Here is a 27025-nt window from a genome sequence, read left to right as displayed (position 1 = left end):
GATCGTCGGGCTTACTGCCCAATGGCTCTGATCAGTCTCAAAGGAGTAAGACAAAAAGCAGGGCCCTCTGGCATGTGTGTGTGTATAGGCACATACATCCACACATAAGCAATTACACACAGCACACCGCATTCACACTCATACAGACACAAAGTTTCATCGTTTTGATCTTTACTTGAAACTTAGCAAAGCTGATGACAGATTGCAAGCTTAGACTTTACCAAAGAAGCCATGCCCGATGAGCTACTGCAGGCTCACCCGGGCACTCAGAGGCTGAAGGAGGATGGTGACTTGAGCTAGGATTTCAAAGCCAGCCTGGCTGCCATAATGAGATGCTGTCTCTTAAAACAGAAGAGAGCCCAAATCCCAGCACTCAGGAGGCAGAGGCAGGTGGATCTCTGAATTCAAGGCCAACCTGGTCTCCAGAGAGAGTAGTTCCAGGACAGCCAGGGCTGGAAGACAATGGTTGAGTTTTTGCCTCGTGCTTGTGAAGACCTGGATTCCAAGTTCCAGTTCTACAAAAAGAAAAAAGGATAAAAAAAGAATCATATATCTTCATAAAATATTATAAGCATTGTAACACACACACAAACATGTCATTTTAAAAACAAACATTTGGGGCTGGTGAGATGGCTCAGTGGTTAAGAGTGCCGACTGCTCTTCCAAAGGTCCCGAGTTCAAATCCCAGCAACCACATGGTGGCTCACAACCATCTGTAACGAAATCTGACTCCCTCTTCTGGAGTGTCTGAAGACAGCTAAAGTGTACTTACATATGAATAAATAAATAAATATAAAAAAAAAAAACAAAAAAAACAAACATTTGGGTGCTGGAGAGATAGCACAGTGGTTAAGAGCACTGACTGCTCTTCCAGAGGTCCTGAGTTCAATTCCCAGCAACCACATGGTGGCTCACAACCATCTGTAATGGGATCTGATGCCCTCTTCTGGTGTGTCTGAAGACAGCTACAGTGTACTCATATACATAAAATAAATAAATATTTAAAAAAAACACTTGTAGGATTGTAACATGTATGCTGGTTAAAAATAAATCCATATAGCCCAGAGTCTTTAACATATGATAACAAAGGGGTCCACAATACATTAAATAGTAGAGATGTCTCAACAGTTGGGAACATCAGTTGCTCTTGCAGAGAATCTGGGTTTAGATTCCAGCGTCTACATGGTAGCTCACAGCTGTTCATAACTCCAGTTCCAGGGATCTGATGCCCTCAGTATATACTCATATAATGTAAAATAAAATTACAATATAGAATATTTTAAATAAGCCAGGTGTTGCTGTGTATGCCTTTAATCCCAGCACTCAGGAAGCAGAGGCAGGAGGATCTCTGTGAGTTCACGATATCTATCTATGTCTGTGTTTCTGTGTGTGTGTTTAAATAAACAAAGCATAAGAGGTTTTAGGAGCTACAAGGTGGTGGTTAGGGACGGTGACACTTGGGGAGAGGCTAGGTTGGGGGGCAGCAGTGGAGCCTCAGGACATCTGTTCTTCACCTGCTGGATAAGCCGTCTCCATGTTCTAACACCTGGGCTGGCAGTCCCAACATAAACCCTGAAGCCAGCCCAGGTGGGTGACTAGTGTGAGGTTCCCTGCAATGTCTGGGTTTCCTGCTCTGTCCAGTAGTAGAATCCTCATCACATCCCTAAAGACTCAAAACTAAAGAGGACTGGTTCACTTCCGTGAGATTACCTGTGAGCTGGGGAGACTCTGAGTACTGTCCCTTCAAAATGAACAACTCAACAGCTCTAAACTCCTCACTTCCTTCCTCTTTCCAGGGGGTGGGGCCACAAGACTCAGCAGCAGGTCACATCACTGGCAGCCCAACCAGGGTGAGAGTCTACAGTATGAAGACTACAGGAGAAAGCAGCCAAGGCCTGCCTAACTGCCCTCCCTCCCCCTTTCTTCCTTCCTTCCTCTCTTCCTTTTCTCTTCTCTTCCTTTTCTCTTCTCTTCCTTTTCTCTTCTCTTCTCTTCCTTTTCTCTTATCTTCTCTTCTTCCTTCCTTCCTCCCTTCCTCCCTTCCTTCCTTCCTTTCTTCCTTTCTTCCTTTCCTCTCTCCCCCGCCCTCTTTCTTCCTTCCAGCCTTCCCTCCTCCAGGCCCAAGGGATGGAAAGAGGCAACCTGGAAGGAACCCAGCTACCGGGATGAAGTGTGCAGAATATAGAGCTCCCTTGTGGTCTGAACACAGAAGTGCAAGCCCCCCCCCCCCATTACTTGCCTCCCCTGGGGTGTGCAGCTCGGGTTGGGGGATGGGAGGCATGTGGGAGGGTTGAGGAGGCTAGGGGGTTGGAGGTGTCCTTTACTATCATTCATACCAGGGAGGAGGTCTTCTATCTGACCCAAGTATATAAAGTCCCGCCTCGCTGTGATTTTCGGAAGACTTGCAGCCCCACAAACTAAAATGACCACAAGGACAAGTTTGTGTACCTGTGCCACCTCATTGACAAAAACCCCTCCACATAAATTACAGTTTGCTTTTGTCGTTGTTGTTTTGTTTTGTTGTGTTTTTGTAGCTCTGGCTGACTTCCTGAGTGTTGGGATTAAAGGTATATGCCACCATGCCCAGACTAATTGTAGATTCTTGCCACATGCCTTCGCCGGGACTTTTGTAGCCACTAAGGGTTTCTGAGATCTGGATTCCATGTGCCACACCTCCCTCTGAAGATACAGCTCAGTGGTGGAGCACTTGCCCAGGATACCCAAGGCTCTGGGTCCAACTCAAATCAGGCAGCTACTCTCCCCACGGTGAGTTCCCTTCCTACTCTGTTCTCAATCCTGACCCCTGCCAGTGTCCTAGGTAGAGTTATTAACGCTGTGATGAAACACCATGGTCAAAGCAACTTGGAGAGGAGAGGGTTTATCTGAGTCTTACACTTCCACACCGAACAGGAACTCAAAACAGGGCAGGAACCTGGAGACTAGGAGCTGATGCAGAGGCCATGGAGGGATGCTGCTTACTGGCTTGTTCCCCATGGCTTGCTCAGCTTTCTTCCTCATAGAACCCAGGACCACCAGTTCAGGTATTGCACTACTCACAATGGGCTGGGCCCTTCCCCACCCATCACTAATTAAGAAAATGTCTACAGCCAGATCTTACGGAGGCATTTTCTCAATTGAGCTTCCCTCTTTTCACATGGTTCTAGCTTGTGTCAGGCTGACATAAATCTAGCCAGGACCAGGATACCCAGGGTCTCACTTTCATTTAGAGACCTCAGTTAGGGGACAAGGGACAGTGACTTCATTTGGTATCTATCCCCTTCCCTGTTGCTGATCTTTGCTACTCTGTGGGTTCTTCTTTCTTCTCCCCTTCTCCACCCCTTTTCTTCCATGCTTTCAATCCCTCAACACTAGATAAGAGAGGGAAAAGGGGGCTGGAGAGATGGCTCAGTGGTTAAGAGCACTGACTGCTCTTCCAGAGGTCCCGAGTTCAAATCCCAGAAACCACATGGTGGCTCACAACCATCCGTAATGAGATCTGATGCCCTCTTCCGGGGTGTCTGAAGACAGCTACAGTGTACTTACATATAATAAATAAATATATATTTAAAAAAAGAGAGAGAGGGAAAAGGGATGGAGAGAAAAGAGACCCCTGAGTACAGTCAGGGACTGGAGAGGGGCCATGTCATTGCTAGACCACTTTCTAATGATTCGTCTAGTTCCTTGGGGCAAGTTTGATCCTCGCCTACTGTCAGGACATCTAGTTTCTTCTTGTTGTTTCTTCTTTGTGCACAACTACTTAACACACCACAACCAACAGCAACCAACCAACCAACAACCCACCCCACCTCTTGGGGCCCTACCATTTATATACCCTACAAAGTCCCCTGAATTCAAATGTCACACAATTGAGAAACTATCTGCGGCTGGCAAAACCACAGGCCTATTAGAGCAGGAGGCAAATCCTAGTCAGCCGCTACCGACAAGCTGAAGCAGCCCCACATCCCCAGCCATGGATGAAAATGAAACCACATTCCTCTTTCTGTGATTTTTTATTTTTATTTTTTAAAGAGTTATTTATTCTTTAAAAACAGTACACTGGCCGGGCAGTGTTGACGCATGCCTTTAATCCCAGTACTTGGGAGGCAAAGGCAGGCGGATTTCTGAGTTCGAGACCAGCCTGGTCTACAGAGTGAGTTCCAGGACAGCCAGGGCTACACAGGGAAACCCTGTCTTTAAAAAAAAAAAAAACACAAAACAAAAGCTAAGCATCAGCCTCCCACTTTGTGGGACATGGAGACAGGGGGTCTCCAAGGCAAGCTGGCTAGATAGATAGTCAAATCAGCAAGCTCTTGGCTCACCCAGAGGCCCTCATTCAGTAAGGAAAGTGGAAAGCAACTGAGGAAGACACCTGTTGTCAGCCTCTGTCTTCCACACACATGCATATCACATACCCACATATGAACACACACAACACATATATGCATACAAAATAGTTCTCAGGGTCTCAGTGGAAGGGTCTGGAGACAGCTCAGTCAGTACAGTGTTTGCCACTCAAGCAAGAGGACCCAAGTTGTTGGGTTTTTTGTTTGTTTGTTTGTTTGTTTTTTAACTTATTTATGTAATGTGTATGGGTGTTTTTGTCTGCATGTGTATCCCAGAGAACATTGGATGCTCTGGAAATGGAGTCAGGCAGTTTGTAAGCTGCCATGTAGGTGCTAGGTAATGTAGAGTGCATCTGTAATTCTAGAGTGGTGAGTTGGGGGTGGGGGTGGGGTCTGGGGGGGCAGAGTCAGGTAAAGAATGACTGAGGAAGACATAAAGTGTTGGTTGACCTTTGTCCTTTACAGACACGCATCCCGCCTACACATGGAGAAACATACACATACAAATAGAATTCCCAAAGTTCAGTAGAGATCCTGGCCCTGAGCCAGAGCTCCACAGCCTGGCATTCTGGGCCTCTCAGGGCTGGGGTTGCTCAGTCTGGAGGGAAGGCTAGCATTAAGTATGTGGAAAAGAGAACCTGCAACATCAGGCTGCTAACCCTAAGCTAGCCTCCTCCCCCTCTTCCCCCTCTTCTTCCTCCTCCTCCTCTTTTTCCTCCTTCAGTTCTTGAATTCCCTCCACTAAAAGAGGGGCCTGGGAGGGGTTAGAGGCTAACATAAGTACTATGCACAGGACTGGCCAGGCTAAGGGTGTTGCAAGGCAGCTAAGTGCAGGGAGATGGCTCTAGGCCTGGCCAAAGTCCTTGCCCTTCTCTGATGAGGGCTGAGAGCACACTTAGGAGTGGCCTCTGGGGGTCAGAGGAAGTGAAAAACAAAGCCACCTCCCTGTATCTCTTCCTTCCCCATCCTGAGCTGATGGTCTTTGCTGCAGCCTCTGCTCTGCCAAGCCATTACCTTTATACCAAAGCTTCCCGTCCCAGACCCTGGGTCTCCATCATAGGAGGAGTCCTATCTTGAACCATGCCCTAAATACTCACTTAGATGTTGAGAATCTGAGGCCAGGAAAAGCCACTGGCCAGAGGCCCTGGGACATGGGGGGTTTTATTCTCTTGATCAGTATGGCTGGACATAAGCATTGCCCCAAAGGCTTAGGTCCCCAGCCAGTGGCAATACTGAGGTGACCATGAGGGCTTGGATGAGGGAGACGAACAAATGTTTGCAAGGAGTATCTTGTTCCTCTCCCTCTCCCCCCCTTAATACACCCCCCCCACTTCTGCTTCCAGGTGAGCAGTTTCTACCTCTGCACACTTTCCCATGATGCTCTGCCTCACCAGAGGCCCACTCGGTGGCCATGGACTGAAACCTCTGAACTGAAGGGAAAATCTTGCCTCTTTTAAGTTGATTTTCTCATGTACTTTCGTCATGATAAAAAGCAACTAAGACAAACCCCTCTCACTCCACTCCACCCCTTACCTTCCCTATAGACACACAGGCTGGCCGCACCCAAGAACAGAAAAGGTTTATTGAAAACTATATACAGTTTGTCCAGGTCTTACAGGCTGCGATCTGGACCCGCCCCTCTCACACCTCGGGTAGTTTCTTGGCCCCTGATGGAGGAGGCCAGGGCTCAGAGCAGGGTACCCACTGTGGATCTTTGTCTGTGAACCGACAACTATAAATAGCCTGGAGGTGGTGGGCAAGGGACAGGAAATGGTCCCTAACCTGATCTAGTCACGGTCAAGAAGGGGGCACTACTCTGAAACTCAGGCCCAGTGGACCTAGCGAGGCATCCAGGAGTCCTCCTCTTGCAGGAGGCCTTCCTGAACATGGGGACAGCCAGCCTCCCCCTGCTGCCCCTCCCACTAGCTCCAGAGGTTTGCCTAGGGATGCTGGACACCTTTCCTCTCGAGACTGACTCAGGGTCCAGAGCCACCGGATCCATCCCCAAGTGGAGATGATGTCGGAGAGGTTACAGCACAGGGTCTAGGCCAGAGCCTCAGGGGCAGCATTAGGGGTCAGGGTGTCCCACTGTAGGAATAGTCTGCTTTGTTATGCATCACCAGCCGGTCATCCACGAAGTAGAAGCTGTCAGACTGGGTCTCATACGGGTGACGAATCATCTCACTGACTGCAAGAGAGGCCCATCCAGGGCAAAGGTCAGGACCCTGAGCCAGACCCTGTAGGGACTTCAGAACTGGGAGAGAGGGAGGCAGGGACAGAGGAACCACTTCAGAGAGCTCCTGAGCCTCTCTGAGCCTGTTTCCCTCCTGGTGCCGGGTAGGAAAGTGATCCAGGATAGGTGCGAGGGGGGGGGTCAGATGCATAGGTACCACCCCCACCCCACCCGTGGCCCCCTCCCTGCCCCTGAGCAGCTTGGGTTCTACACATCCCCCACTCACTTAGCTCCTCGGAGAGAGGAGGGAAGTCATAGATGTGCTCACAGGTGTTCTTGCTGCTGGGGATGCAGAAGCCAAAGTGGAAGTCGAAGCTTTTGAGGAGCTGGTTTCGAAAGTAGTGCCTCTCGATCATGCGGAAGTTGTTGACCGGCTTGTCTCCCACTGTGAACTCCACCCTGAGTTAAGAGAAGTGGGCAGGGCTGAGAGTAGCCACCACGCCAACCAGCCAGCCAGCCAGTCAGCCAGCCAAGGGACTCCAGGTTCCAAGGCTCCAGGCAGACCACTACCGAGAGGCTCTGGAAGGGCTGTTCCCACCCTCACACTCGCCCCCCCCCCAGCCCTCACCCCAGCCCAGTGACTCACGTGGCTCCCACCTGCCTTAGGCGGAGGAAGGCAGGTGTGAACTGGTAGCGAACAAAGCGCCCTGCATTGGGGTCCAGGTCCCGCCGGTTGATGGGCAACCGTTCTGCAATGTACCCAGCTGGGCTCAGTGGGCTTCAGGCTGGGGCCTTTGCCTACTCCGCCCTCCCCCAGGGACCTCTGTTTAAACTTTTCTAAACTCTGCAGAAGGTTCTGGTACACTTTTGTAGAAGAGTGGTACCTACAGGGTTCTAGGTCAACAAAGTCACCAATTTTCTGGGGTTCCCTGAGATGTGCATAGGATTATGGGAGGTCTTAGGGAATTGCAGTTCCTAGGTAGGCCAGCAGAGGGCAGGCTGACCAGTACTTAAACAGGACAGGGCTCACAAGATGTCCACCCTGAGAAACAGTGACAGAAAAAGAAGAGGCCTGTCTGTGCACAGACACCTGAGTATGCTAGAGTCCAAGCCTGGACTCTGCTCTGACCTTCCTGTGGCTCAAAGAACCTAGACAGCCCACTCCACTGCGCCTGCCCACCTCATCCTCTCAACGGTGTACCAATCCCACTCACCCGAAACAGGGGGCTTCTTGATTTCAAAAAGGACAGTCCCTGAGTCCATGTCACGGATCTTGAACCTGACGAAGTCAATCTTGTAGATATTTTCCTCAGGGGAGCACAGGTAGTCTACGGGAGACAAGCAGCTGAGCACACAGGGACCCCAAAACGCCCATTGTCACTTCAGTTTCAGTGGGACCCCGTGGCCCGCTCCAATGATCCCTCTGACCACTTCCCTCCAGAAAGAGAACTGTGCCCCTATCTTGAAAAGTACCTACAGTGCAGGGGACAGCATGTTGTCATGGGGACCTCATCAGAGATGAACGGCCCCATCCAGGTGCCTCCTCACAGGATCAGGCAAGGGAAGTCACCTCCACCATACCAACCCTCCCACCCTCTTGGCAATCCTTAACTTCAACCTCTGCTTTGTGAAGGTGGCGTGCATCCTTTGGACAACTAGACCTCCTGCCTACTGGAAGCTCCCAGCCTGAGAGGGACTTCACTCTCAAGGGAGCAGGGAGCTCTGCCTCTTGGGGGAGGAGAGTTACAGTTTTCCCTTGAGTGCGCCCCACTCCCACCACACACACCCTGTGGCATGACATCTACATTCATCAGGCAAGGCTGGTCTTGAGAGGACTTCTCTTTGCATGGACTGTATGGGGGCAGGTTGGTACCCCTTCCCTGTTCTCTTGCCCCTGGCCCCTCCTCCCACCGTAAGCAGCTTATGCTAGCCCAGCTCTCTTAAGCAGCTTATGGGAGCTCTGCTAACTCAAGCCAGGAAGCCCAGGCTACTGGGACAGAAGGGGCCGACTTTGCTCAACAGATCCTCTGCTGATCTCCCAATGGGAGGAAGTCTTAGCAAATAGAGGGAACCCTTAGAGGTCATATTTCCAGCTTTGGCCCTGCGCCATATTCAGGAATAAAAGTGTTTTCTGGTCTTTAGAGAAAAGAACAGAGGCCAAGGCAGAAAGGGTGTGGTGGACACAGCAGGTACAGCAGGGTAAAGAGGAGGCAAGAAGAGTCCTGGGCTCAGAAGGAAACCAAGAGAGCCAAGCATTGCCCAGGGGCGCTCATGGTCTTAACCGTTACCACTCTTCTGTTGCTGTTTTTAAGTCAGGGTTCCATGTAGCCTAGGCTAACCTCAAATTCACTATGTGGCAGATGCTGGCCTTGAACTCCCGATCTTCCTGCTTCCTAAAACCTTACACCAAGTCTTAGGGGAGGCCCTGGCAAGAATTAGGAAGGGGCAGAAAATTGCTGTGGAGACTTGGGTACTGCCAGCCTCCGGTACCACATCCTCTCCGCTGACCTACAGAGGCCCGGAAGTCACCCCCAGGTCCCTGGGCCACCCCCTATCCCTCTGTGGTTGAAAAAGGAAGTGAATATAAAGCTATTCTCTCATCCTTCGGCCTGTCTCCTCCCCAAGCCGGGGACAGCCCCCTCCAGGAAGCCCTCCTGACAGCTCTCTAGCTCGTTGGAGCTGAGGTCTGAGATAAAGCTATAGAAAGATGCTGCAGGGCAGAGGGAGAAGGGGGGGCAGAACTGGAAGCAGAGGCCTAGTTGCCCAACTCCCAGGAAAAGCCTCCTTTCTTACAGCAGGCCCAGCCTGGAACCCTCTCCTCTCACTGGGAAGGATTTCTCACACTCTGCACTCAGTCTCTTACACTGCAAACTCAACTTGTGGGCCTCTCTGCCCTTACAAGGAGCGAGGATCAGGGGCTGCCTAGGAAGGCAGCCACTTCCTCTCCTCAGCCAAGAAAAAGACGAGGCCTAGGACCCAAGGTCAGGCCAGAGTAATGAGCAGAGTGGCTCAGAACCCACCTGCTCTCGTCCTTGTGGACAGAAATAGCTTCCTAATCTGGATTCAAGGCCTGGTAATCCAGAAACAGCAAACCTCAGCCCTGTGTGATTAGGGTCACAAGATGCAGGCAAGGTGGAGAGGCCTGGAACCCTGTTTTCAAATCCTGCACAGAAAAGGGCTCTTAAAGAGGCACTTGTCTTAACTCATCCTCCACATGCTATGCCATTTCCTCCAGACTGGGAGACACATGCTGTGACTTCACCTGGAAGCTTCCTCCATTGCAAAATAAGCCTCCAGTTATCCAGGCCAGAGGCCAGTGAACCTGCCCTCCAACGCACAGGGCCAAGCTAAGCTGTAAGGTCTCCTGTTGCAAAAGGCAGCAGCCCACGGGCTTCCACATCAGCCTGGTCAAGGCCCCTCCCTCCACTGAGGGCTGCCTGGCCAAGGAAGCAAGTGCTGGGGAAGTCTAGCCAAGAATGCCGCTGTCTAGCCCTGGAAGGAGGAGGGAGGCCCCTGGGGACCCAGATGCACAAGCTCAGGCCTGTCATCCTGGTCCCCTCCACAGCTGTCTGGGAGCCCTGGGCTCTGCTGCTCCTGAGGCTAGCGGGTTTATTTCCACACTAGCACCCGTGTCCATCCCAGAGAAGGGAAGTCTAAGCTCACAAGTGGAGCCGGAGCAGGTTGCTGGTGACCTACCCATTCCAAGGCAACCCGCCACTGTCTCTCCAAATACCTTCCATTCCTCAAGGCTCAGCCAACCTTTTGCCAGAAGACTCTCTAGTCCTTGTGCACTGTCTGTAGCGGTGCCTGCCTTGGCCCTGAACGATCACTTATCTGCCTGCAGGCAGCCACTCTGAACAGTCCTATGTAGCTTCCAACACTGTTGATAAAGGAACCCTGTTGACAGCGTGCACAGCATGCCAAACATTGTCCAAAATCAGAAGACTGGCTTTATTTTTCACAATAACCTTGAGGGAGGTAACATTGTTCTTGTTCCCATTTTACAGATGGGAAAAAAAAAAAAAAAAAAAAAAAAAAGCAAACATGCTCCTGCAAATGAAATTACATCCCCAAGGTCACACAGCCAATTTCCGGGCAAACTCTGGGACTCTAATCCAGGTAGCACAGCTCAGAAACTCAGTTTCAGTGGAGACTAGCCTTCCCTTGATGAGAGAGCCCTGGAAAAAGAACAAGTCCTGACTTGGGGGGAGGGGGGTCACGCACTTGCTTCCATCACAGGGCCCACAGCCAACAGACGGAAGCACCCGTATCAGCAATGTTCCTGGGCAGAGTATGGCCTCAGCCTTCCTCGGGGAAGCAGAGTGAGGGCTATAACGGTCGGTCAGGGAGCCTGAAGGTTTTCCTTGCCTCCACCTAGCCTGATGTGGCCACTGAAGACAGCCTGCAATGAGGCACACTCCTCTGTGCGAGCACCCTCAAAGGGTTCCGAAGACTCCACTGGGGAAAGGGTTACAGATGCAGCTGCTGCCCCACCTCCACCATGGGAAAAGGGGTGGGCCCCTTGAAAAAGAAGGAGTGGGGTGAAAAGAAGCCACTTCAAGGAGAGGAGGGGGCGCATCAAGAGACCAAGGGAAAGAGCACAGAGATTTCAGGCTTGGAGGCAAAGAGAGAGAGAGTAAGGGGATACAGAGGAGGGGCACTGCGTGGGGGAGGGGTGGGGGCTGGACTCTGAGCCTCGTGGGCCCCCTCCCGCGCTCTCCCTCCAGCCCGCGGGTGGCGCTCCCTCGCCGGTGCTCACCACCCGTGATCCGCTGCAGCCCCAGCACATCCTCCGGCCCGATGGGCTGCTTGCCCTGCAGCGGCCCCAGCCTGGGCCCCGGGCCTGGCTCCGGCTCCGACTCGGACCCGGACTCAGCTTCCGCCCCAGGCTCCCGCGTGGGCTCCGCGCTCCGGTTCGAGGCCCCTGGAACGGGCTCCGCCCCCGACCCGGTCCCGCCGCCGCCTTTCTTCACCTTCATGGCCTCGCGGGGCCGCAGATCCTCGCCCGCTGCCACCGCCGCCGCTGCTTGCGCCGGCTGGAGCCAGGGGAAGGGGGAGCGTCCGCCGCCCCACCCCCGGCCGGGCCCCAGGTGCCGTCCCGCCTTGGTCACGCCCACGGGAGGCGGGTCACACATACCCCGCCCACCGCCTGGCGTCTCCAGCGGGGGAGCCAGAATCCTGGGGGTCCTTGTGAACTTTTTGACAATGTAGATTCTTTTTGACAATGTAGTTACCGAATACCTCTCCTCTTTCTCTCCTGGGTTCCAACCTCAAGGTCTTTCCCTGATACCTTTGTCCTGACTTCAGCCCAGGTCTCAACCCACCCAGTTCTAAAGTACTTCTTCTCAATTTCCAGCTAACCAGCCCTTTTTTTTTTGTAATACATTAAGTGAAATTCTTGCTTGTTCCCTGACCCTTCCTCCTCAAAGGTCAGCTCTATGAAAGCAGAGATGCTCTATACACTGTTCCTCGTAACACCCTAGCACTACCACACAGCTCCTTGCAGCCAGTACCCACCCAGTATTTTCCTTTGTTGAATTGAGTTGCTATCCCAGGGCTGTCACTGGCTCAAGCTACTCCCCACTAGAACTCCTGCTAAAAGCTGCTTCAGGCACCCTACAATCCGCAGGCACCCTACAACATGCAGGCAGCACAGCCCAGGTGTCGAGCCGTCCCCAGGATGCTCAGGACGGGAGGCAGGAAGAACACATGGTGAGCTAGAACAGGTCAGTCTGCTTCTCACACAAGAACGAGTTATGGTCATCCATATCAACTCATATTCAACCAACGTTTAATAACAGTCTAATGTATGTTTTTAAAGAGCCCAATATACAGAACACTTTTACAGGCTTATCACATTTAATCCAGCCCCTTTCTGAGGGTGACATCATCAGTGCTTTCCCACCAATGGAAACCTGAGGCTCAGGTGAGGAGCGAGGAGCGGCTTAGCTGATGCTCTCTAGTCTGTTAAGTGCAGAAGCCGGAGTCTGATTCAGGCCTGTTGGGTTCCAAGTCAGAAATGTTTTCTCCTGTTCCACACTACCTCTCTGAAAGGGTAGAGGGGAACCTTAGCCACAAGGTAGAAGATCCTAAGCCACTGCCTCCTAGACCAGGCTGTCCCCAGTGGGTGACGCCAGTCAAGAAGCTGAGGAAGGAGGGAGGTGGTCTCAGAAGTGGAGAGGACAGGGCTACAATTCAACTCAAGTACTCCCCTAAATTCACCTCTCAGTGCGTTTGTATGCTGTGCTGACAGGCTGCAAGGACAAAGTACCCCTGTCCAGAGGTAGGCACACAAAGGCTTTCAAGTTCGAGCCAGATATGGAGATCAGGAAGGGTACCTTCTGAGGCTTGTAGGCATGGAGGAGCAAGCCAGTGGACTAGGAGGGGAAGGGAGCCCATCGTGGAGTGCCATCCGTAGAGAGCCCACGGGCGAGAGTGAAGACATGTCATCACCAGCAGACCTTGCCTTGGTCTCTTGGCCCAACACCCTCCCAGCGTGGCTAGAGAGGAGGGCTCCCTCTGACATGCTGCCCGGATCAGTCTATCTTCTCAGGCTTTTTCCAGGACTTGCGAGTTTCCTGAAAGATCTTAACCAGGGACAGGAGGATGGGCACAGCCATGGGCAGGAAGAGGGGAATGTAGATAGCAAACTTCTGGTCGTCGGGGAAATACAAGAGGTGGAGGAGGGAGGGGTCAAAAAAGGCGCGCTCGGAGGAGGTCACGGCTTCCTGGCTGGCAGCAAAGGCGGACGACAGGTGCCCAAGGGCTAAGGCCTTTGCTGCCTTCTGGACGGCAGCCACAGCCCTATATACCTAGGAGGGTGAGGGATGGGGTTAGCAGTATGTCCTAGACGTGGGGCAGGGAGAAGGGCCTGGCCTTTTAGTACCCTCTGAAGTTTCCTAGAGTCCACAGAGGTGTGTGGAAGTTAGTTTAAAAAACAAAACAAGACACAGCTGTTGTTTATTTTCTGAGGGGCAGCTTGAAACTTTCATTTGTCCCCACCTAGACTCCCACTAGGAGCTGGAATGGCTTCCAGAGGAAGCCTGAGATATTTATTTAAGGATGGCATGCCCCCACACACCCTGGCCCACCCCTTCCTGGCACATTTACCTCAGAAGCCACATCATCCTTGATGACAATGTTGCTGATCTTCCCCAGAAGCTGGGCCAGGGAGGTGAGGGTGGTGGTGGCCGTGGCCAGGTTCTCCACGGAGCGAGCCCAGAGCAATCGGTCCAGCTCCCAGGTCATGAGTCCTTCACTCTTTGGTCCTGAGAGCAGGCATTTGGGAGGCACCTGGGGCTGAGCAATTCCAAAGAGCAGCCTGTGGGGGGCACAGGAAGACCAAGGTCGCTGCAGACAGGTGTTCTCAGTTTTACTGAGTGGGGGTGGGGAGTGAGGGAGCAGAGAGATGAGCAGCAAATGACGCAGGTCCAAAACCCGCCTTGACCAAGGCTTCCCCATTTTCATGCTGGAGTTCCAAGATCTCTGAAGAAGGAGCTGTGGTTGAAGTGTTTCTGGGAGCCCCAACTTAGTTTAGTCCCCTCTCTGCATCCTTTCTTTGAGCAAATGGGCTCCGTGGAACTGGCATGATAGTTCCCCTTTGACAAGGTGTGTGTGCTTGAAGGTACTGCTAATCATCAGAATACACTCCTAGTTAGCCCAGGCACCTCCTTAGCATCTTCAACATAGTGTCAGGTGACCCCTTAACTCAGGGGTTAGCACAGAATAAATAGCTATTTTCTTGAAAGAAAGAAAGAAAGAAAGAAGAGAAGAGAAGAGAAGAGAAGAGAAGAGAAGAGAAGAGAGAAAAAAGGAAAAAAGCTGGAAGGATGGCTTAGTGGTAAGAGCACTAGTTGTTCTTCCAGAGGAATTGGGTTTCCATCATCCACTTGATGGCTCACAACCATCTGTAACTCTAGTTCCAGGGGATCCAAAGCCCTCTTCTGGTCTCTGTGGGCACCAGGCATACATGCAGGCAAACCATCCATACACATAAAGTAAAAAATAAAATAAAAAATTTAAAAATGAAAAAAACAAGACCAGGTAAGAGGGTATACGCCTTTAATCTAGCACTTGTGAGGCAGAGTCAGGCAGATCTCTTTGAGTTCAAGGCCAGCCTGGTCTACATAGCAAGTTCTAGGCCAACCAGGGTTATACAGTGAAACCCTGTCTCAAAAAGAAAACTAAGATAACAAAACAACCCCCTCACCGTAAGCACACCTGAGAGCTGGCTCCTGTTTCTCTGAGTTCTGCAGCTGCTTATCCTCCTTAGGAGAGGACCACTTAGACACTTTCCTTGGTCTCACTGGGGACCTAGGCAGAGTTACAGCGCTCTGCCAGGTGAGAGTTCATTTTGCCCTGCCACTGGTCTATACTCAAAGACTATGGCCGCACTGTCTGTAGCCACAGCCCCAAGGGGATCATGCAGGAGTTTACCTCAGCTGAGCCAGGAATACCTCCATCACCCGCACCATGTCCACCTCAACCCTCACTGGCAGCTCAGAAGCATTATAGATCTTCGGATCAACATTGTATACCTGAAAATGGGGAATGAGGTTACCTCAATACCACACAGAACCATGCCCATCTCTGCTTAGGACCCAGAGGCCATGGCAGAAGAGGCAGGTTCGGCTTCTGGTATTAATCCCAGGGGCATAGGAAACTGCTTTTTTTCCTTTTGAGTACCTAGGTACGTAAGTACTAAAGAAGCTTTAAGTACACCATTCTAACTGCTCCCTCAAACGTCTGATGAAATCCCAAACGGTCATCCTGTTTTAGGATTCCTAGCCATGGCCCAGAGTGTAAAAGCATGAAGTACTCCAGGGAAGCTAAAAGCTATAGTGCAAGCCGGTAAGTCCAAAGGGTCAGAGTACAAAAAGCATTAACAAAATTGACAGCTGAGCTGGCAAAGGAGGACAGCACAGCCCTGTCACCTCCCTGGTATATGCTCCTCCCCACAGGGGAACAGATGCCACCCCTACCCCCACCCCGATAATCTTAACAGGAGTTTTCTTGCAATAAATATGGATTCTGAGGCCTGCATAGGGTGACTATTACCATAATGCCACCCCAGCGGGGACTGTGGAAGGCATTGGTGGCCACTGGAGCTCCGTCCTTGTCCTGAATGTACAGCGGGGAGTGGGCAAGCTCAGGCACATAGAGCAGAAAGTGGAGTACAGGGTACAGGGAGGCAGCGCTGGACCCTGCGGACAAAGAGGGAGTCAGAACACCAGATGGGGGATTCCAGGCTCAGCATCGCAATCCAGGCGCAGCCTCTCACCGGCCAGGAGAACCCAGTTCAGCTCTTGGCCACACTCCCGCTAGGCTCCTTCCCTCCAGATGAAGGATTATAATCCTTGCTTCTAGGTTCACCCAGGTCAAGGAGCATAACTGTCCATTCAAGTTCTGCCCTTTGGGCTGCTGAGATGGCTCAGTGGGTAAAGGTGCTGCCACCAAGCCCGATGACCTACCTGCATGTGATCCCCATGATCTACATAACGGAGAGAGAAGACAACAGACTCTCCCAGGTGCTACACTGACGGCCACGTGCATAGCACAGCAGGCCCCACAATACCCACTAGATGAATAAATGAATGGATAAAGAAAATAAATGAATAAATAAGTGTTAAAAGAAAAATCAAGGAGTTGGAAAGATGTCTCAGCAGTTAAGAGCACAGGGCTGCTCTTCCAGAAAACCCAGGTTCAATTCCCAGCACCTACATAGTAGCTCACAACTGTCTGTACTCCAGTCCCAGGGCATCCTATACCCTCGCACAGACATACATGCAGGCAAACATCAGCACACATGGAATAAAAATAAACACATAATTTAAAAAGAAAAAAAGAAAACTGGCTGGAGAGATGGCTCAGTGGTTAAAAGCACTCACTGCTCTTCCAGAGGTCCTGAGTTCAATTCCCAGCAACCACATGGTGGCTCACAACCATCTGTAATGAGATCTGATGCCCTCTTCTGGTGTGTCTGAAGATAGATACAGTGCACTCATACAATAAATAAATAAATAAATAAATAAATAAATAAATCTTAAAAAAAAAAAAGAAATTCTAAGAAGAGAAAACTCATTTCTGCTTTCAAAGGCCGCAGCTGCAGCAGTAGCCCAGTGACACTTGCCTGCTATGCACAAGACCCTGAGTCTGATCCCTAGTACCAGGGAAGAAAAATTAGGGTTGTGTTTTTTTTTTAAATTAGGTATAGCGGCACATGCCTATAATCTCAGCACTGGGAGGCAGCACAGGAGGGTCAGGAGTTCAAGGCCAGCCTTGGCTACACAGGAAGCTTAAAGCCAGCCTAGGATACATGAGATCCTGTCTCAAAAACCGGAACAAAATAAAGTTTCTACCTTTCTGAGGTATATGAGAGTTTGCCTCAAACAACCAAAGGAAAGGTAAGAGAGGGAGAGGGAGGGGGAGGAGCAGGGGAGGGGGAGAAGGGAGAGGGAAGGGAGGGAGAGAAAGGGAGAGAGAGAGAGAGAGAGACAGGGAGAGACAGAGAGAGACAGAGAGAGAGACAGAGTGAGAGACAGAGACACTAAACCTTCCCAGTCCCATCCAAACCCGAAACCATCAAAGCACCCAGCCGTCCCCAACCCCACGCTGGCCTGACAGAGGCCTCTCAGGAGCTCACCGAGTCGGGACTCCACTGGGTTGATGACGTGGGGCAGGCTGTGCATAGCCAAGGAGTAGCTGGATGAGGCTGGGTCAAAGCGGGGGTTCACGCCGAGCATGGCATAGTATAGGATCTGTGGAGAGAAGGGGGACAGGCCATCCCATACACGGACTTAGAGGCTACTGTCTCTAAGAGTGCAGGGACTGTGTGAAGATACACTCAGGACAAAGACAAGGCTCAAGCAAAGTGCATGTATGAAAGGAAATAACAGAATCAAGGTAAAACTAATGTATTAAATACATACTTAGAAAACCACATTATTTTACCAGGTTCCCAGAAAGTCAAAGAGGGGAACAAACAAAGACTGGGTCCACAAGACCCAATTGAGTCTGCTTTTCAGACCATTGGTTCCTTGCCACCTGCAGGGTCTGATCAAGTCCCCCACGCTTTCCCTACAGGGACAGGATGTGACACTGAAAGCAAGCAGGGCGCTTTATGGCTCTATCGTTACAGTGTTCACATATTTCAGAAAGCTTTTTAAAAATAACTTCCTTAAGGGTGGCTGATGGCTTTAACATGTAGGTACAACTCCTGAGTTAGTACTTGGGAAGTAGCTCTGCCAAGCCACTCTGGTGACACTCCCTGAGCTGGACACCAAGGAAAGGACACCGGAACATGCCCTCAAGGGAGCAGTGGACTGACGGACATAAACAGGTGCACACAGTGCTTCCTACAAGCTACATCCCCGTACCTGCTCACACGACACTGCCCTACACACAGCTACACAAGCAAATCATCACGCTCTGAGAGAAGGAGAGCAGATGCCCATATAAACACTAAACATGTATAGACTTTAAAAAGGCTCCGTGCTGGGCATTGGTGGTGCACGCCTTTAATCCCAGCACTCAGGAGGCAGAGGCAGGCGGATTTCTGAGTTTGAGGCCAACCTGGTCTACAAAGTGAGTTCCAGGACATCTAGGCTACACAGAGAAACCCTGTCTCGAAAAACCAAAAAAAAAAAAAAAAAAAAAAAAAAAGAAAGAAAGAAAGAAAGAAAAAGAAAAGGCTCCATAACTCATTCCTGGTCTTACCTGAGAGTCCACAGAGAAATTGCCCGCAACACTGAGGCGATTCAGGAAAGGCTGCACAAAGCGCTGGACAGCTCCCTCAATGTCCCAGTGGACATCGTGGGACTTGGGGTCTGGGTTGAGTAAACTGAAAGTGATTTCATAGCCTACAGAAAAGAGGAGTCGTGGAATTCAGAAGTACATCAAGGAAAGAGGCAGCCTACATCCCACGTCATCTGGATGGGATAGGGATGCCACTGAGGGACCAAAGAGAGGACAGGAGTGAGATAAGGAACACTGCTGAGTACCTTAAGGAAAAACTGGAGCCAGGCAGTGCTGGCACACACCTCTGATCCCAGCATGAGGGAAGCAGAGGCAGGCAGATCTGAGTTAGAGGTCAGCCTGGTCTATGAAGTGAGGTCTGATATAGCCAGGGCTACACAGAGAAACACTGCCTTAAAAAAAGAAAAAAAGAAAAAAAAAAGAAAAAAAATGGAGAAGCCAAACAGAGTAACTCCTGCTTTTAATCATTGCACTCCAGAAACAGGCAGGAGGGTCTGTGAGTTTAAGGCCAGCATAATCTACATAGTTCTAGGGCAGCTAGTGCTGCCTCAGAAAACAAACAAACAAACAACAAAAAACAGCTGGTGGTGGTAGTGCATGCCTTTAATCCCAGCACCCCAGAGGCAGACATTGGCAAATCTCTTAAATTCAAGGTTAGCCTGATCTATAGAGCAAGTTCCAGGACAGCCAGAGCTACACAGGGAAACCCTGTCTCAAAAAAAAAAAAAAAGAAAAAGGCCAGGCATGGTGGCGCATGCCTTTAATCCCAGCACTTGGGAGGCAGAGTCAGGCAGATTTCTGAGTTCGAGTCCAGCCTGGGCTACAAAGTGAGTTCCAGTACAGCCAGGGCTACACAGAGAAACCCTGTCTTGAAATACCAAAAAAAAAAAAGAAAGAAAAAACAGAGGGAGGAGAGATGGTTTAGAGCTTTAAAGTATTTGTTCTTGCAGAAGATCCAGGTTCAATTCCCAGCACCCACATGGTGACTCACAACCATCTTCACTCCAGTCCCTGGGGATCTGACGCCCTCTTCTGACCTCCAAGCATGCATGCCGTACACATGCATGCACGCAGACAACACACTCATACACATAAATAAGTAAATCTTCCGCCGGACTCACGTCTTCTCCCTTCCTAAAACAAAGCCCAAGCCCTACCTAAGCTGGACTTGAGCGGCCGCCTCTTGTCAGAGCTCCACTTGTCCTCGGGCAGGTGGTCGGCCAAGGCAGCAGCAAGCACATCCTCCGTCAAGGACATGGCCTGGGCGACCTGGACTATGCGACGGCCGATGATGTTGAAGGCTTCCCTGTGGATCAGCCCCCGGACAACTGCCGTCCTCTCAGGCCCAATGTAGCTCATCATGTCCTGTGCGGGGGGACAGAGGGATGGAGCGCCATGGCTCAGTGAAGAAAGCATAAAGGCACTCTATCCTTCTTTTCTTTTTCTTTCTTTTTCTTTCTTTTTCTTTCTTTCTTTTTTTTTTTTTTTTTTTTTTTTTTGAGATAGCCTCTTGACATAACTCAGGCTAAAATTTGAGATTCTCCTGCCTCAGCTTTCCAAATGATGGAATTATAAGCATGCACCATTACATAAGCCCAGTTCTGGTTCCTGTCTTAAGGAATCTGGCCTATTACCATCAGCTAAAAGGTTGCACCACTCTCTGGGCTTGTAGTGAGCTTTTTTTTTTTTTTTCTGTTTTTCATTTTTTTCTCCCAAGACAAGGCTTTTCTGTGTATCCCTGGCTGTCCTGGAACTCATTCTGTAGACCAGGCTGGCCTTGAACTCAAAAGATCCACCTGCCTCTGCCTCCTCAGTGTTGGGGTTAATGGCGTATGCCACCATTGCCCAGTCATGTGTCTCTGTCTCTCTGTCTGTCTCTGTCTCTCTCTGTCTCTCTCTGTCTCTCTCTCTCTCTCTCATTTTTTGTTAGTTTTGCTGTGCTTTTAAAGATATAGTTAGGACTGGCCAGGTGTGGTGGCGCACGCCTTTAATCCCAGCACTCAGGAGGCAGAGGCAGGTAGATTTCTGAGTTCAAGGCTAGCTGCAAGTGAGTTCCAGGACAGCCAGGGCTATACAGAGAAACCCTGTCTCGAAAAACCAAAAAAAAAAAGATATAGTTAGGACTGGAGAGATAGCTCAGCTGTTAAGAGCACTAGCTGCTCTTCCAGAGATCCCAGACTCCCTTCCTAGCACATAGATGGCAGCTCTCAACTGACTGTTCCCCCAGATCCAGGGGATCTGATGCCTCCATCTGCATAGACATGCAGGCAAAACATAAACTGAGATATAAGAAATAAATAAAGGCTCATTTCACTTTATTTTATATGTATGAGTATTTGCATACATATGCGTATGTGTACCATGTGGACGTTTGGTGCTCAGAGAGTCCTGAAAAGGGCACTGGACCTCCTGGAATTAGAGTTAGAGACTGTTGTGAGCCCCACGTGGGTGCTGGGAACTGAACCCAGGCAGGTTCTCTGCCAGAACAGCAAGAGCTCTTACCACTGACTCGTTTCTCCAGCTCCTTTTTTTGCTAGTTTTGTTGAGAAAAGGCCTCGCATAACCCAGGCTGGCCTTGAGCTCTGCAGCTGAGCAGGAACTTGAGCTCCTGATTCTCTTGCCTCACTCCCCACCCCACCCCCCGGTTACAGGCATGTGTCCCGATGCCTGCATTTTTTCATGGTGTTTGCTTCATTAACTTGGTCTTCCTGAACACTGAGCTAGTATGAGTAGTCTCATATATTTCCATTCCTTTCTCCTTCACAGTAGATCCAAGTCCAGGCAACATTTAAATCTTAAATTTCGCAAAACACTGGACTAGAAACCAAGAGACGGCATGAAGCAGGAAAGGCAGAGTCAACAAACAAATGAAATACAGTCTCTGAAAAAGGCCCTGGGCCAGAGGCAAGCGTGCACACAGCACTGCACTTAAGGGTGAAGGTAATCCAAATGTTCACCAGCAACAGGAAGGTGGCCTTGGGAGAGAATGAGTTGACAGAAAAGGCAAGTCACTGGTGGCTCTGCTCACCCTACCTGGGGAAGAAGGGAGGAGTGCTCCGAGATCACATACACAGTCAAGGAGCCCTCAGCTTGCTTCTCCGGCTCAGCTAACATGGCTTCTGCCTCTGGGGACAAGAGCAGTGGTACACCAGAGGAAATGTTATTCCAGCTTCCCAGGTCGCCACGGTGCACGAGCCAACCCTCCCTCACACTCAGCAGAAGCCCATGGCATCTCCCTTTCAGCTTTCTCAGAGAAGCTTCAGTGGTTAAGACAACAGCATGGGAGTCACACTTAGATGTCCCAGTTAGGGTTACACCAACTGCCGTGAGGAGACACCACGACCAAAGCACTCTGGGGAGAAAAGGGCTTATTTCAGCTTACGCTTCCAGGGCCATCTCTGAGGGAAGTCAGGGCAGACACTCAAGCAGGGCAGGAACCTAGAGGCAGGAGCTGATGCAGAGGCCATGAAGGGGTGCTGCTCACTGGCTTGCTCCTCATGGCTTGCTCAGCTTGCTTTCTTATAGACCCCAGGACCACCAGCCTAGGGATGGCACCGCCCACAATGGGCTGGGCCCTCCCCCATCAATCACTAATAAGAAAAATTCTTACAGCTGGACCTTATGGAGACATTTTCTCAATTGAATTTCTCTCCTTTCAGATAACTCTAGCTTGTGCCAAGCTGACATAAAACTAATCAGTCAGCACAAAAGAGACGGAAGGAAAAGAGGGCATCTCGTCAAAACCGTCCTACCGTGCACACTGCCCAGGGACAGCGCCTCCTCCTCGTGCTCCAAAGCTCTCCGGTAGGCCTTCTGGAAACGGCACTTGATTTTCATCTTGTCTGGAAAGGAGAACACATGAAGGGCATGAGACCGGATGGGCCCGCCCAGCTGAGCTCCTCCAGCACCAAGGACAGCAGGATGGCTCTTCAGAGAAAGGGCACGCACCAGGAAGCCACAGCAGCCACCCCCAATCATTTCTGCTAAGAGGACAGTAGACACATGACATTGACCCTTTGCCCCAGCTCCTGCCTCTGGGTTCAGTGGTCCTCTAGCCAGAAAGCCCCAAACCGGGCGACTTCATCTCAATGCCCATCATATTGCTTGGGAAGAGGAGAAAAACCATATGGGCATTCAACTGACTGCCGCCGCCACCCACCAGCTAGTCAACGGACACGGAGAGCAGCAGAGCCAAGTTCAAGTCGGGACGTTAATGATAAAACAAGGTGGCCTGCTGTCTCCTCGAGCCTCAACGCTGTCCTCTGTGAGGGTCCTGACCAGCGTAGTAAGAAAGGAAAACGAAACCTAAAAAAATTCAGAAGTGGGCTGCAGAGATGATTGCATGGATTAAGAGTGTGCTGCACAGGGCTGGAGCAACGGCTCCACGGTTATGAGCACTGGCTGCTCTTCCAGAGATCCTGAGTTCAATTCCCAGCACCCACATGGTGACTCACAACCATCTATAATGGGATCCAATGCCCTCTTCTGATGTGTCTAAAGATAGCTATGGTGTACTCATATAGATGGGATAAATTAATAAATCTTTTTTTTTTTAAAGTAAGGTGGAGGGCTGGAGAGATGGCTCAGTGGTTAAGAACACTGACTCCTTTCCAAAGGACATGGTGGCTCACAACCATCTGCAATGGGGTCTGATGCCCTATTTTGGTGTGTCTGAAGTCACTGACAGTGTACTCACATACATTAAATAAATAAATAAATCTTTTTTAAAAAGTAAGGAGGAAAGAAATAAAGGAAAATATGCAACATTGGCCTTGGGTTTCCATATTTGTATGTACACAAGCATGCGCCCATGCTCTCGCTCTCTTTCTCTCTCTCACACAGAAACACACATACACACACACACACAAGCTAAAATAAATATCTATCTTTGAAGTACTATTATTATTTCTCACACACATACAAAACAAGAACCAGGGCTGGAGAGATAGCTCAGCAATTAAGAGCACTGGCTGGGGCTGGAGAGATGGCTCAGTGGTTAAGAGCACCGACTGCTCTTCTGAAGGTCCTGAGTTCAAATCCCAGCAACCACATGGTGTCTCACAACCATCCGTAATGAGATCATGAGATCTGATGTCCTCTTCTGGTGCATCTGAAGACAGCTACAATGTACTTATGTATAATAATAAATAAATCTAAAAAAAACCACTGGCTGTTCTTCCAGAGGCCCCCAGGTTCAGTTCCCAGCAGTCACATAGCACACACTACAGTTCCGGGGTATTTGATTCCCTCTCTGGCCTCCAAACACATGTGATGCACAGTTAGGCATAAAATTTTTAAAAAAAGTCTAAAATAATCCTTTTTAAAAAAAGAGAATCACAGCCGGGCGTGGTGGTGCATGCCTTTAATCCCAGCACTTAGGAGGCAGAGGCAGGTGGATTTCTGAGTTCGAGGCCAGCCTGGTCTACAAAGTGAGTTCCAGGACAGCCAGAGCTATACAGAGAAACCCTGTCTCGAAAACCCCCAAAAAAAAAAAAAAAAAAAAAAAAGAAAGGAAAAAAAAAAAGAGAATCAAGTGAGAAACTGCTAACCCAGGGACAATTCAGCAAGATGCCACACATAAATTGGGCAAAGAACCCAAAGCTGCACCAAGTGATGGCATCTGAGCTTACTCACTGTGAGCCAGAAACTAATGCCAGCCACAGCAGCACATATCTGTAATCCCTACACTCAAGAGGCTGAGGCAGAAGAATGGACACAAGTCTGAAGCCAGCTAGAGATATACAGGAGACACTGTCTCAATAAAAGAACAAGCAAACAAAAAGTGAACTAGAAGAAAGAAATAAAATTATAAGTAACTTTTGTAAAAAGCACTAGCTATGGAAATGTAGAGTGAAGCCTAGAGATTTAAGGAATGCTCAGATAGTTTAGATGGCTTTAATATTGCACTTACTTTTTATTGAGACAGGGTTTCACTATGAGCCCCGGCTAGCCTGGAACTTGCAACGTAGACCAGGTTGGCCTGGAACTCAGAGATCCACCTGCCTCTGCCTCCTGAGATCTGGGATTGAAAGAATGCACCACCATACTCCACCAGACAGGTGGCTAAAGTGATTTAAAGAGTGAGCTAGAAAGGAATCGTTCTAAACACCAGGGGCTGCTGCTTCAAAAAACAAAGGGTGCTTGAAGGAGTGCCGGGGAAGCTGTGTCCTGTTAGCAGCTGCTGCTGAGAAGCAAGCGAGGGAATTATAAAAGGTCCTTGATGACTCTCAAATTGTTATTTTAATTCTAGAACCAAAGATCACATTCTAACATCAAAAAAAAAAAAAAAAAATTGCATACACTAGCAAGCCTTTGTTGCAAGGACGGTGATATAGCTGTCCCTTGTGAGACTAGGCCGGGGCCTAGCAAACACAGAAGTGGATGCTCACAGTCAACTATTGGATGGATCACAGGGCCCCCAATGGAGGAGCTAGAGAAAGTATCCAAGGAGCTAAAGAGATCTGCAACCCTATCGGAGGAACAACATTATGAACTAACCAGTACCCCAGAGCTCTTGACTCTAGCTGCATATGTATCAAAAGATGACCTAGTCGGCCATCACTGGAAAGAGAGGCCCATTGGTCAGGCAAACGTTATATGCCCCAGTACAGGGGAATGCCAGGGCCAAAAAATGGGAATGGGCGGGTAGGGGAGTAGGGGGGGGGTACTTTTGGGATAGCATTGGAAATGTAATTGAAGAAAATACGTAATTTAAAATAAAAAAAAAAAAAGAACACATGAAACCGAAATAAAACCTAAATCATTTAGTAAAAAAAAAAAAAAAATACTGATGAAAAAACAAAACTGAACATGAGATTATGCATCCAATAAAGATCAGAGTCCTTGCCAGGTGTGGTGCAAGTCTGGTCTACACAGCAAGACCCAGGACAGCCAGGGCTACCCAAAGAAACCCTGTCTCAAAAAGCCAGAAACACCCAACCTCAAAAATCACATTGCCCAAGCCCTTCTGCACCTTTTTCTACTCCCCGGCAGGTGAGAATGGAGTTCAGGCTCTCCCGTGACTCCACCACGAGACCAAACCTCCTGCCTTACAGTATTTTGCTAGTTTCTTTCTTTCTGATGTTAACTATAAACATCTTTAAAATATTACCAATTTATTATTCACCCTCAAGTTCTTGGTACCTAACAAAGTGCCTAACAATACAGTGTGTGATGTTAAAATGACAAAGGTCTGAATACACATCCGATGTAACTTCAAACTCCCGTTTTCTTTCAGCTACAACCTGCTTTCCCTATGCACTGATGGGTATCAATTGCTAAGGATAAGGTGGCATAATTTACCGTATGACATAAATCACTGTCATAAGGACAGGCACTGTACTTTAGACTAACACAAACCCCCAAGTGAACATTCCAAAGGAGATCTCTTTTCTTAGGATTTGGGGGAAGCAGGCGGATGGCTCTTGATACCAAGCCTGATGACCTGAGTTGGATCCCCAAGACCAGGACCCATATGGTGGGAGGAGAAATGACTTTCGCAAGTGATCCTCTGACCTCCACAAGATGCTCCACAGCACAGACATCCACACAAACATACATGTGCGCGCGCACACTAAGTAAATGTAATAAAACATTTTAAAGTAAGTTATGAGTCGCCCTCGCCCCTCCTATGCATTCCAACTCTGGGTTTTGGGCCTGGCTCAGATGGAAAAAGCAGCCCTGACACCTCTTCATGGGAACTCACATTTCAGAGGGATCTCTCGCTCATGCACAACGGTGAAAGGTAGCTTCTCTTGGTCGTCCAGGGGCACAGAGTCCCGAGTAAACACAACTGTGACTGGCACCATGAGCCGGAGCTGCGCGAGGGATGAGGGGCATCGGGGTCTTTAGCAATGTCTGCACCTTACAGCTGGGCTGCCCCCCGGTCCCCCAGCCCCGGTTCTCCCCACCCAGTCTCACCAGCAGAGCATTCAGCCCACTGATGTCTGAGTAAGGCAATGGGGCCCGGTAAGTCTCCGTCGTCTTCCACCAGAGCGGCAGTCCCAGAAGGATGGCCACCGCGGCGAAGAAAAGCGCGGAACGCTTGCCCCGGACCACCTCTGAGGGCACAGAGGGCCGACTAAGACGCGGGAACTAGGGTGCGATGCCCGCCACACCGGGATCGTGGAGGAGTGCGGGCGGCCGGGAACCCCGAGCAAGCCGCTCCCGCGTGGCGGACCCCCAACCCCAGGCTGGAGGGAGCTGTCAGGCTTCTCGCGCCCCACCCACACATTCTGCCCGCGAGACCTCCCCACTGCGCCCTCCACCTGAAATCCACCGCACCTAGGTCCGTGGCCGCAGCTCCTGCGGCCGCCATGGTCCCTTCCGGCTGCCCAGGTCGCCGATGGGGCGGGGCCTCATGAGCTTTCTCCAATCGGAAACTCCAGAATGAGGGGGCGGGACCACGGTGCGCGACCGCTGCCAATCACGAGCAACACTGCTGACGCACGCCAGTGCGCAGGCGGAGCCCGTGAGAGGGTACGCGCTCGGCTACACTTTCAATCTGACCCTGGCTTTTCATTGAGTGCACCTGGTACTGTTTAGCTCTACAACGCCAGTTTAGAGAAGGCGATAATCTCCATGTAGCCCAGGCTGGCCTCGGACTCTGGGCCCTCTCCAATGCAGGGGATTACATGCACCACCACGTTCAGCGGAAGGGGAATATTTACTTAAATGAAGTCGAGCTTATCAAGAACCTGACTCCCGAAAAGTTTTCTAATGTCATTTCTTTTTTTTTTTTTTCTTCTTTTAAAGA

At 50.1% G+C, this 27025-nt stretch overlaps 2 protein-coding genes across 7 annotated transcripts; both read right to left on the bottom strand.

Annotated features, from left to right (window-relative positions):
- Positions 1-5897: 5897 nt before the first annotated feature.
- Positions 5898-11567, bottom strand: Unc119 (unc-119 lipid binding chaperone). 5 transcript variants are annotated; one of them, NM_001313985.1, is made up of 5 exons: positions 11276-11567; positions 7731-7844; positions 7163-7265; positions 6803-6975; positions 5898-6597 (listed from the first exon to the last, which is right to left on the bottom strand). In NM_001313985.1, exons 1-5 carry the CDS (start codon positions 11493-11495, stop codon positions 6419-6421), a joined length of 789 nt encoding a protein of 262 aa, NP_001300914.1. In that variant the 5' UTR covers positions 11496-11567; the 3' UTR covers positions 5898-6418. The 5 variants fall into 5 exon arrangements, with proteins under 5 accessions (NP_001300914.1, NP_035806.1, NP_001300917.1 ...); NM_011676.3 differs by having other exon boundaries at positions 5898-6531; NM_001313988.1 differs by lacking the exon at positions 11276-11567 and adding an exon at positions 9380-9478 and having other exon boundaries at positions 5898-6531.
- Positions 11568-12285: 718 nt separating this feature from the next.
- Pigs (phosphatidylinositol glycan anchor biosynthesis, class S) lies at positions 12286-26640 on the bottom strand. Of its 2 annotated transcripts, NM_201406.1 has the most exons (12): positions 26554-26640; positions 26191-26330; positions 25976-26087; positions 22023-22112; positions 21304-21395; positions 19428-19635; positions 18232-18374; positions 17159-17273; positions 15574-15719; positions 14953-15053; positions 13627-13837; positions 12286-13328 (listed from the first exon to the last, which is right to left on the bottom strand). In NM_201406.1, the coding sequence occupies exons 1-12, from the start codon at positions 26585-26587 to the stop codon at positions 13053-13055; spliced, it is 1668 nt and encodes a 555-aa protein (NP_958808.1). In that variant the 5' UTR covers positions 26588-26640; the 3' UTR covers positions 12286-13052. The 2 variants fall into 2 exon arrangements, with proteins under 2 accessions (NP_958808.1, XP_006533534.1); XM_006533471.4 differs by lacking the exon at positions 26191-26330 and having other exon boundaries at positions 26554-26627.
- Positions 26641-27025: the final 385 nt, after the last annotated feature.

This window comes from Mus musculus, chromosome 11 (genome assembly GCF_000001635.26).
Source record: "Mus musculus strain C57BL/6J chromosome 11, GRCm38.p6 C57BL/6J".
In the NCBI taxonomy this organism is placed as follows: Eukaryota; Metazoa; Chordata; class Mammalia; order Rodentia; family Muridae; genus Mus; species Mus musculus.
Note: the sequence above shows the minus strand (reverse complement) of the source record. Positions and strands in the feature narration are given on the sequence as shown.